This window comes from Ovis aries, chromosome 14, assembly GCF_016772045.2.
Source record: "Ovis aries strain OAR_USU_Benz2616 breed Rambouillet chromosome 14, ARS-UI_Ramb_v3.0, whole genome shotgun sequence".
NCBI lineage: Eukaryota > Metazoa > Chordata > Mammalia > Artiodactyla > Bovidae > Ovis > Ovis aries.
The window spans coordinates 39000196-39011730 of record NC_056067.1 but is presented as its reverse complement, the minus strand read 5'-3'; the positions used below and the strand labels follow the sequence as shown (position 1 = coordinate 39011730).

General features: G+C 41.6%; 1 protein-coding gene across 2 annotated transcripts; it reads right to left on the bottom strand.

Moving 5' to 3' along the window:
* Positions 1-1990: 1990 nt before the first annotated feature.
* Positions 1991-11320, bottom strand: TAT (tyrosine aminotransferase). 2 transcript variants are annotated; one of them, XM_027978159.3, is made up of 12 exons: positions 11241-11320; positions 10403-10649; positions 10159-10263; positions 8085-8152; positions 7027-7185; positions 6666-6804; positions 6203-6255; positions 5751-5903; positions 4963-5091; positions 4570-4653; positions 3773-3871; positions 1991-3023 (listed from the first exon to the last, which is right to left on the bottom strand). In XM_027978159.3, the coding sequence occupies exons 2-12, from the start codon at positions 10614-10616 to the stop codon at positions 2883-2885; spliced, it is 1344 nt and encodes a 447-aa protein (XP_027833960.1). In that variant the 5' UTR covers positions 10617-10649; positions 11241-11320; the 3' UTR covers positions 1991-2882. The 2 variants fall into 2 exon arrangements, with proteins under 2 accessions (XP_027833960.1, XP_042087837.1); XM_042231903.2 differs by having other exon boundaries at positions 10403-10616.
* Positions 11321-11535: the final 215 nt, after the last annotated feature.

Below are 11535 nucleotides of genomic sequence, written 5' to 3'. Positions count from 1 at the left end.
AACGAGGAATAGGTTAACAGGTGTTCACAATACCTAGGGATGACTTGTCCACTTGCTGGAAGCCTCCTGCCTGACGGGGCCCGAAAGGGATTCGGGGGGGGGGGGGGGTAGGAAGGGATTCTCTCAAGGCGTGCGGTCAGGAAATAGGCTAAAGAGGAAATAATACCAAGACTAAGGAGAAGTAACCGCCTCACCAACAGAGACCAATTACGGCCACCGTCTGCTTCCAGAGCACTGCACCTAGCCCCAAGATCGCGCATGCGCCCTGAGCAGTGCAGCACGCTCCCCCCCCCCCCCCGCCCTGCCATCTGCGCCTGCGCAGGCGTGGGTTCTTGCCCCGCTATCCACAGCAGCCGCTTCACTGCCCAACCCCGGTCTTCGAAAGCCGCCACGCAGCCCATACCCGGGCGTTCGTGGTTGCTAGGGACTAGAGTGGCATGGTTTGTGTATTGGGTCCGTTATAACTTGTCAGTTACCGGGTAAACGATGCTTTGGTTAGAATTCACAGCCGCGAGCCCTTGTTTCCGAACTGTTAACGCATCCTTCGTTTTGTCCTCAGATACTCAAGATGTCCTGCTGTCGCCATCCGTGAAGCGGCTTGAAATTTTCTCTTGAGAATTTTAATCTTGTTTGGAAGCAGCCCCGGCCAGTGGTTCCTTTTTTTTTTTCTTCCCTAGGATCACCCATGACTTTATGGACACCTCAGAAATGTTATCCCTCCCTTGATTTCCATAGGAAGCTGAATTAGAAAGTTGTGCTTAGTCGTGTCCGACTCTTTGTGACCCCATAGACTGTAGCCCACCAGGCTCCTCTGTCCATAGGGATTCTCCAGGCAAGAAGAATACTGGAGTTGGGTTGCCATGCCCTCCTCCAGGTGAATCTTCCCAACCCAGGGATCGAACCTAGGTCTCCCGCATTGCAGGCAGATTGTTTACCATCTGAGCCACCAGGGAAGACCAAGTAATAGTTAACTTTGAAGGAAAAAAAGAGAAAAAGGAAAAACTCATGTAAACATTTATGTGTACAGAGGATAATCTCAAAGAACTGGACAGCAACTGCTACTGTGATTACCTCAGGAGAGAAATGGGTGGCTGAAGGATTGGCATGAATGTTTTGGGGTTTTTGTGTTGGGTTTTTTTTTTGTTTTTTTTTTTTGCATCGCTTGAAATTTGTCCAATATGTGTGTGTTTTAATCTTTGAATGTTCATTTGACTCCCTTACCAAAATGTAGATATCAAGGAAATTTGGAAACTTAAGACGTCTGTCTAGATGCCCTAATGCTAGATAGAATTATACATTATGTGTGAAGATAAAACGTTTTGTGTAAACCACTAAGCTTTCCTGTTTATTTCTGGACAAACATCCTTGGGAATTGGGGCGGAAAGTACAGGAAAAGAGGAGCCAGGAATTTTCGAAAAGCTTGCAGGGTTGGCATACAGGAAACAAATTTTCATCATCTCAATCATTTGTATATTCCTTTTGGATTTGCTGAAGAAAATTGAAGGGTAAATTTTAGTTGATTTCGCTAAAGTCCAGCTAGATCGGAAGGGGGACATTTGATGTTTATTTTTGTAAAGGAAGTTAATTGAGTGTGTTTGGCAGGGTTGGGACTCGAAGATCCTATTCTAGACAAGGAAAATATCCCTTAGTAAGGAATCTCCAGGATGGTTATGATACATTCCTTCCCCTAACCTTGTAAGATAACTTCAGGTTCCCTCCTCCAAGGGAATGGTGAGGGGAAAAAAGTAGGCAACTGTGCCTAAGAGGATTTGCAGAGAAAAAGCTCATATGGAAAAAAGATCTTGGACACACCTCATTCTCTTGGTTAGCTGAACCAATTCAACTTGTTACCCAGTAAGTGGTTAGTGGATCTAGGCAACAGAGAAATAAACGAAACCTAGTGGGTAATACATCAACCAGGTTGAGCAATAAGCAGCACCTGGGGATAGAAACTTCCCACAGAGGAGAAAAATGGCATCACAGAAGAGAATACTTAGTAAAATTTATTAAAATAAAAAAAGAAAAACAATAATTTATGCCCTTGGCAAAATAAAAGATCTTGTCAATATAAATGTTTCTTAGAAAACATATGAAAAGATAATATAATATATATATCAATAAATCAGTATCAATGTTACAGCAAAAGTAATAATGATTGACAAGTGAGGATAATTCTGGCCCTTACACAGCAGCATTTCTGGAAGGTCCTCTGATTCCTCCTTTTTTTTTTAGTACAGATATGCCTTCATTTTAAGAAAGCCTGATATACATATATCTATATTTAGAAACTATCAATTGAATTATTTGTCACAAAAGAATTCTCTACCAAAAAATCAACAAGTTTCTATAATGTATCCTTCAAATTAGCAAATTTTCTTAATGTGTTTAGAATTAACCAAATACATGTGTCCCCAACTTCTTTCCTTCTAGCACTGTTACATACAGTGAGGTACACCTGAAGTGAGCCAGAAAAGCTGGGCTTCAAACCTGACTACAGAGAGTGTGTTCTTACTTAGAATAAGATTGTGTTCCCTCAATCTTTTGTTTCTTGAATCCTAAGCTCTTGATTTTCTTGTCCCTGCTGTTTCCTGGGCAACTTTGTTTACCTGGTACTCTCAAGATAAAAGGAGGAAATCGAACAGGAGAAGGATGGATTAATGAATTAGTGAGTCACTCCGGCAGAGCACAGTGAGATGAAATCTGGGGTTTAGAGTGTGTGTGTGCGGCTATAGCTGGGGAAAGCCAGAGCAATTCTCTGCCCTTGACGTGGTATTTGTGAGGCTCCTTTCCCAGCAGGAGCACCTGATTCCTGGAGGGGCAGCAGGGCTCAGTCCAGTTTCCCCAGCCAGACGGGACACATACTCAGGAGAATGGACTCCATCCTATTTGTCACATTCCTCCTGGCTCCCTTCAGCACAATGGTAGTGCTGTTCACAGAACTCTTGGATCCGGCTACAGGCCTCCAGCATCATCACTTCAGGGACTGTGATTACCACTCGGAAGAAATTTGGATATTCAAAGCACTGCAAAAATAAAAGCATATTATTCTCAGAGCAGTTGAATCAGTGACTAGACCACCCTAGTATGGCCAGGGCCCTAATCAGCAAGAGGCAGCAATACCATTTACCCAGGGCTATCAGTTCCCACCACTGGGATGCTGAACCAGTAACTGAGTTAATTTATCTTAAAAGGAATTTGTGGAACAAGCTTGATTTCCTCTCACTTAGAATGTCCAACTACAATTTTTCTTCCTGAATCAGATGGGATAATGATGAGGAAGAAACAAATTTTAAATAGAGGTCATGACACCCACCAGTAAGAATCTTCTCAAAAGAGAATACAGTAAGTAGTCTCTTAGTATCCATAGGGGGGTTGGTTCCATAACCGCTGAGAATGCTAAAATCTGAGGATGCTCAGGTTCCGTATATGAAATGGCATAGTACTTGCATAACCTACATACCTCCTCCTGTGTACTTTAAATAATCTCTGGGTTACTTATAATACCTAATACAATGTAAATGCTATGTACATAGTTGTCAGGCTGCAGCAGATTCAAGTTTTGCTTTGGGGCACTTTCTGGAATTTTTTTTCTTCTAATATTTTTCTATCCCTAGTTGGTTGAATACTTGGATGCGGAACCTGCACATATAAAGGCCAACTGTACACTTTGTTGGGGGAGGAAAAGGCTAAAGACCAGCTCAGGGAGAGCTCCCAAGGCACTATACACCATTGAGAGTTTCTAGAGAAACCTGAGAGGGATGCAAGCACTCACCGTTGCTGGGAGGCAGTGGACGGATTGCTCGGCAACTAACTGCTCCGTGAACTCCACATCATTCTCAAATTCTGGGAAATGTTCCATCTCAATTCCAACCTATACCAATAACAGGGAAAGGCAAACTGATCATAAGGAGGGAAAACAGGCCACTCCCTATGCCAGAAATCAAGGCAGGGACTGCTGTAAAAAATATCTTGGAACTCCACTACTTATAACTAAGAGTTCTTGCTCTTAGGAGCTTGTGGAGTTTTTCATAGGGAAGAGAGGATATATTCATATTAATAGTTTATTGAAGTGTTCCTTCTTGGATGCTGATAAATGAAAGCTGAAAATAGGATGCTAGTGTTCTTTAAAAAAGGCACTATTGGTACTATGGGCCAGGCTAGTCTTGATTGCATGGAACTACCCTGCCCATTGGAAAATATTCAGCATTGCTGGCGCACAAGATGCCAATAGCTCCTTTCAGTCCTTCTAGAAACAAATAACATTCCTATATATCCCCAAACACTCCAAGGGAAGCAGATCTCTCCTGGTTGAGAGCTACAGTAGTGTGGAAAGCCTCTTATTCGTGTCATATCATCTCTGTATCTGCATATAAAACAATTCTCTGTATTGAAAAGTTGTCATTTTAAGAGGTTTTTTTTTCTTTCTTTTTATTTAGCACTGAGTTTAAACCACATCAGTAGGACAATTCATAACAAGGCAGTTCTTAAACTGACTGGCTCAGGAGCCCATCTGGTTGTCTCTGTGAGCCTTGCAGACTGGCTTCCCTCACCTGCCACCCACATACTCACCATGAGGTACATGGCCCCAGAAGGGCGAATGGGCCGGAGTCCAGGGATGGCAGCCAATGCCCCAAAGCAGAGATCTGCATTGGACTATGAGAAGAGGCAGAGACATCAAGGATAAAAACTTCAGCTAAAGAAAAACTGGGTCATTAAAAAGAGAGCCCACATCAAAGGCGAGGAACCTAGGTTTGCTCTGCTGGCATAAGGAGTTAACAAGAAAAAACACTCTGCCCACTCACAGCTTTAGGCCAGGAGCAGAGTGGATTGCCAGAAGTTAGAGAAATGTATGGATGAATGTTGACAATGATGCCACCTTCTGGCTTGGAAGCCCCATAATGGCGGGGCTTCCCTGGAGGCATTCCCTGACTCCCAGAGTGGAAGGCTACAGGCTGCCCTTACCTTGAGGAAGCTTAGAGTGTTGTGGTAGAACTCTTGAGGGGTGCGACACAGGATGCTTTTCAGAGCTCCCTGGACAAGGGTGCAGGGGCCCAGGATCCGTTGACTCAGCTTCACCAGCCCATCTCGGATCTAAAAGCCCCCCGGCAAACACATTATTTAACCTTTCTTAAGCATCCCTGCTGTGGAGATTCTTGTTCTGACCATTCTTTCTATAAAGTGTTTATTTTTGTCTCTTTTTAATTTTGTTGTTGTTGTTATCTTCTATCTAGGCAGAGTTAGGGTTAGTTTTCAATCTCTGGAGACGTGGTGGTGCCTCGTGTCATTCTTAAGTCAGACCACCTGGGTTTGTAGCCCAGCTCTGCCACACACTGACTGTGTGGCTCTGAGAAAATTATACAACCTATCTGAGTTCATTTTTATCAGCTGTAACATGGAGATAATACCAATACTGGCCTCACAGGGTTGTTGGGAGAATTACAATGAAATAAAGTACGTAAAGCACTGGTACCTTGTAAGCCCACAAATAGTATTAGGGATCATTACTGCTTGTTGCTTCTTTTTGTGTGGTGATAAAATTGGAGGTAGATGGAACTTCCTCACCAACACAGAAAAACTGAGTTCTGGAGAGAAATAACCAGTACTATCTTTATCCAGTGTCTTTCCAGGCACACAGAACTACAGGGCCTAGAAAGGAAAATCTCACATCTATACCACCACTGTGAGATAAAGCAAGCAAGTAATAAGTAAACAAATAAATAAATATTTAGAATATATATATATATTCTCACCTCATTGCCAAAAATATCTCTTCGGTCATGGATAAGGATCCAACCCATCCTCCAGCCAGGAACCAGCCAGCGCTTGGCCAGCCCTCCACAGGACAGGATGGGGACATTGCTGCTGAGGGTAGCCAGAGGCTCAAATTTGGAATCTGAAAACACCTGAGGAGAAGAGGTGCTTCTTACAGTTGTTTTCTGGCATCCCTCCAAATCCCATCCCTCCCCAGATTTCCCTTATATCGTTAAGCACAGGGCCTCAGATTTACAGGCTCTTTCTACCCTGAAGCATGACTGGGATCTCAAGAAGCTTCAAAGGGAACTATCCAAAAACATATAACCTGGTGTCTTGTCTGGGTTAAAAAAAGAAGCCTAAAATGAGGAAACTGGTCCCAGCCCAGTAATATGTACAACCCCTGACTCTAGGGAATGAATGAAATAATTAGATCCTGCCCGAGACTCACCATGTCTCCATAGATCTCATCAGCTAAGATGGGGACACACTGCCTTGCAGCCACTGAAAATAAGAGAAACATGCTGATGTCATTTTTAATATGAATTACCTTAGCACTGAAATATTTACCTGGGCTTATACTTTACACTCGATGTTTGTGGGTTTTGTCTTCCTCTTCAAGAACTACAAATTCTTCTCATATTCTTCCAGGGTACAGAGCCTAAATTTGCTGTTTAGTTAACTAGATATTTCAAGTCCTTTCTTCCACATGATGGGAGTGATTAAGAGGCAAGTCTTTTTCTCCTTCTTTCTACCTTTCCAGTGGGACACCACTCACTAGGGACCCCACTGGAGCCCTCTGACCTCTATCCTAGTCTCGGAACTTAGTGAAGGACTTCTTTCTCACTCCAGGAAACAGCTAAAGGATTCCATCCCCATCTTCTTTCCTGTCAAGTGAAATCTGTTGGACTTACCTGCCAAAATTTTCTGGAGATGACGTCTACTGAACACTGACCCACAAGGGTTTGATGGATTGTTAACAATAAGACAAACTGTCTTTTCATCAATCAGAGATTCTAATTGTTTCAGGTCAATTTCCCAATTCTTCTCTGGCTGGGGAGGGGAAAAACACTGAGATCAAGATGATTCTGAAAAATTTAGGAAGACTACTCACTTCACTCAAAGGTATAATATAAGTCACAAAATGTGTCTGTGGTCTCAGACTTTTCAGATCTTTCTCTGCTAAGCTAATGGTCATGTATGTTTATGAAGTATTAATTGAGCATTTGTATCTAAAATTATCTAATTTGTATCTAAAATTAAAAAGTCATTTACCAACAAATTGTAGAGTTTGACCTCAATTCCCATAGATTCAGCCAGAGTCCTGTAGAGAGAGAAGCCAGGTCTCGGAACTAGGATGTTTTGCCCTGGGTTGGCCAACACAGCCAAACACAGTTCAATAGCCTGACTGCAGCCACTTGTCAGAATGACATCCTGTGAAGAAAAGTTTTGTTTTGTTAGGGGTTCCAACAGCAACAGGAGAAAAGGGATTATCAGATGAGTGAGTGGGAAGCAAAAATAAGCTTTCTTTTAAAAATCCTATGTAAAGTAGTGGGGACTATAGTAGGCCAAAATTGAAATAAACGAATATGTTTATATATGTCCATATCTAGAGGCTGTTGAAAATGCTGGCCACTTAAAAGAAAAAAATCGCTTTAAAAAGGACAGGTTGGCTGTGACTCAGCAGACCTCCATGAGAGGTCATTATGACCTTGGACTTTTTCACCTGGTTATTTATTTACTTTTGACCAGAGATTTGAAGCACGGCTCTCTTCTGAAATACAAAGGGCTCCCCTTAACGTTAAGAAATGTTGACCTCCACCCTATAAACAACAGAGTGGAGGGCATTTAAACTTGACCCTGCCATGAGTCCAATATGCCATGGAAACTCGATCCTCCCATCTAAGTGACCTTAGGTAAGTGAAGGGAACTACAGATTAATAAAAGACCCTATTGGTAAAATTAAAATTTCCAATTATTTGGTATTTATGAATTACTGTTTTTCAATGATCTTTTGCAGAAAATCAAATATAGGGTGACCTCTGAGTCCTTTGAGCCTCCATGAGACAAACATCACATAAGTTGTATGCAATGTTATTATCATACTATAATTACATTAAATATAATCACTGACTAGTGGCCTCCCCATATAAAAAGTCCTGGAATTGCCAAAGAGAAATTATTCTTAGTTTTTGTTTCCCTTAAAACCCTTATTCCTCGTGGAACAGAAACAAAGGGTAGAGTTTGCCTAGTATTGCTTTACAGAAATTGCTCTAGAGCAATTTTTTGCTCTAGAGCAATTTTTTAGAGCTAGCAACTTGTCTAGGGCTCACCTTAGCTTCCAGGGGTGCCTCGGGACAGTGGTAATAAGAAGCAACTTCCTCCCGACTGGATAAGCAGCCTGAGAGAAAAGAACAGAAGAAGAAAGCTGGAAGTTTTCATACCACAACTGACAGCGATGCCCTTAAGTCACAGGGCTTCAAGGCTACCTTCTGTCCCAGATCAGAGCACATAGCATTCGGTTCAGCTCTCAGTCGCTATAGTTAAAGAAGATTAACTTTGTACCTTACAATTTTATAATGAGCACACAAATGTATAAATAATAACAAGAAGAGTTCACAAAACTATAAAGTATTCTGCAGCATCTTGGTTACTGTGATTATGCTTTATTTTCTTTTAGATTATTTAATCTAAGATACAGGATTTAGATTATTCTTAAATCCCTTTCAGGGATTATATTTGAAAACTTGTAATTAATGAGTTCATTACACTGGGTTCATTTTAACTTTTTCACATTGTGTTGTATACCTATTAGTATTTTCCTTTTATATTATATTTAAATTAAAATATTTTCATTTTAAATTATATTCTCATGCAATGTTTCCAAATGTTGGCTTGCAAGCTTGAAGTATACACAGTTTCATACCAGTTATTATGTTTTACAGAATTGCTGTCCAAAAAGATTATCTTCAGTTACCAAAGCTAGAGGCAATATTTCCTAATGTTTGATAACTTAATAGGTACAGATAGTTCTCTTGAAATTAATCAGCATTTCCTTAATTGCTAAGAAAAACCACAGATAAACATTATCTGTGTTTCCTTTGGTATGAAGTGTTCATATCCTTTGAGTTCATATCCTTTGTCAAATGGAGACTTGGTTTTAGGTTTCAGGTTAAATCAGTTTCTTAATACTTTGAATATAAAAGTCATAATAAACATTTTTAAAAATTGTATTGAAGTATAGTTGATTTACAATATGGTGTTAATTTCTGCTGTACAGCAAGGTGATTCAGTTATACATAGATATATTCTTTTTCATATTCCCTTTCATTATGTATAAACTCTTTTTATAACTAACTTTTGGTCTTATTTTGTTTTGATTTTTATTTATGAAGCTGCATAAAATGTAAATAATCAACCTAAAAATCATGTTCCTGATATCTCTTTAAAGTGTTTTTAAATTCTATTTTAGCATGAAAGCTGATTTTTATTCTGCACATATACACAGTGGGGAAGTGTGTGACACTGAAACAAAGTCAAGGAGTCACTTATCAAAATGCTTAGGGTAGGAATGTTCAATACATGGAGAGAGTTGCTGCTGCTGCTGCTGCTGCTAAGTCGCTTCAGTCGTGTCCGGCTCTGTGCGACCCCAGAGACGGTAGCCCACCAAGCTCCCCCGTCCCTGGGATTCTCCAGGCAAGAACACTGGAGTGGGTTGCCATTTCCTTCTCCAATGCATGAAAGTGAAAAGTGAAAGTGAAGTCGCTCAGTCGTGTCCGACTCCTAGCGACCCCATGGACTGTAGCCCACCAGGCTCCTCCGTCCATGGGATTTGCCAGGCAAGACTTACACCTAAATAAAATTATTCCTGTCTTAACCTTCTGTTCTCTAATAGAACAACTCATTCTTTGCTGTTTGTTTTGTTTGTTTGTTTTTGCCTTGAAACAAGCATAGTTACATTGAGAGTGTGACCAGGACCATAATTAAAATAAATCTTGAATATGCAGAGGAGGAGAAATAACGCCAAGAAGTATTTACACAGGGCAGTAAATAAATTGATTTAGGAGCTAGACGGCTCTGTCAAGAAGCAGCTGCAGCCAAACTCAAGGCCTCCGTGGAGAATGAGCAATGATAGGATAGGAGTGTTATTTGAGCAGAGTGTGTAATGGGAACCGGAAACAGGGAGGTGCCATAATGCCAGAAGAAGCCAGGAAAGAAGCTGGACCGTGATGGCTTGAGGTTAAGCATTCTGAGACTCCTTTCCCCAAATTCAACAGCCATATTATCTTAGCCTCTCCTTAGGAATTATGCATCAGGGAAACAAAGAGAACTGCTAGAAATTTATTCCTGTCAGAAGAGCAGAGAAGATTTGGAAACTGCCAGAGTAGAGTCTCAGGGTGAACTTACCGATGGAGGGTACATAGCCATTAAACTTCCCTGAGTCAAGGGCATCTTTCATTGCTTGGGTAACTTCAGGATCTGTCGGCAGGTTTCCAAATACAGTAGGGTCCCCTTTTCAAGAACCACAAAGAGGTTATTCTTCCAAGCCCAGTACCCAGACCCACCCTCCACTTCCGTCCCCTCCGCCCAACCCATGAGGATGGGGTGAGAGGAACAATGCCTGCCTCTTGGTTAAGTGTACTCAACTCACCGATCGACAAAGCAATCATGGTCTTGTTTGGATTTGGCTTCACCTTCATGTTGTCCACAATGGCCCGGATGGGATTGAAAGTTTTGTTGGACATTTCCGAGGGCCTCACGGACCATCTGGCCTTCCTGCTTTTCACTTTCCTCAGCACGGAGCTTCTCCCAGTGACGTTGACGTGCACATCCAGAACTGAGGGGAGGCTGCCGTGGTCCTGCATCTGAATCACATATGGGTCTATGACTAGCAAAGACTATGGGGAAAAGAAGGGGTCACTGTGACTCTAAGGACAGATATAGTCCAGTGGGGCAGCTACAGTTGGACCTAAACACTGGGGTGACTTTGCCAGACATCTATTTTCAAACTCCTTTCACATGTAAAGTAGCTTTGAATGAATGAGGGCAATTTAAAGACTTTTCACTCAGATGGAAAATAAGCAAAATAACCATTCTACAATATTAGCAGAGTATTCCATTTAATGCTTATCTACCGTGAGATTCACTGTGTGCTACATCATCACCATGAAAATTTAACTATGTTGTCCACAAAACCAAGAAAGAATGACAAGAAAACTAATGTTAAACAAGGAAAGCGTAGGTATCCCTTCCTTTCCATGCAAGAAGAGTCTCCTTACACTTCAACAGACTGTGTCTTGTCCTGTGCAAAGAATAACCTGGAAGAATTATTCCATATTGTTAGAAATTTAGTGTTAGCATTATCATTAGTAAAAATAAAGACCTATCCTATGAGCAGCTTGCTGCCCTGTGGAAAAAGAAGTCAATACACCACAAAGAAAAAACCATGCATCCCAAATCACAAGGTTAGCTGAAGCTTGAGATTTTACCTTCACAGTAAAGGAGAAGCAGCCTCCAAGCAGCCAAACCAGGAAGTTGCCTAAGTTGTTTGGCAAGTGACAGTGACCGTGAATTCAGATGCAACCTCTGATGCCTGAAATAGTCCCACAAATGGGCGTTGGGCCTGAAACTCTCATGCTATTGGTTCAGGTAAGAACAGAGCAACCAGCCCTCTTCTTTCCCCCCCTCTTCACTTTTTGGTGCTTTTTACCTCTAACCCTGCCTCCACCTCCACCACCAAATCAGGAATTTGAACACTTCAGCCTTCTGGAATTGTCTGCGTTA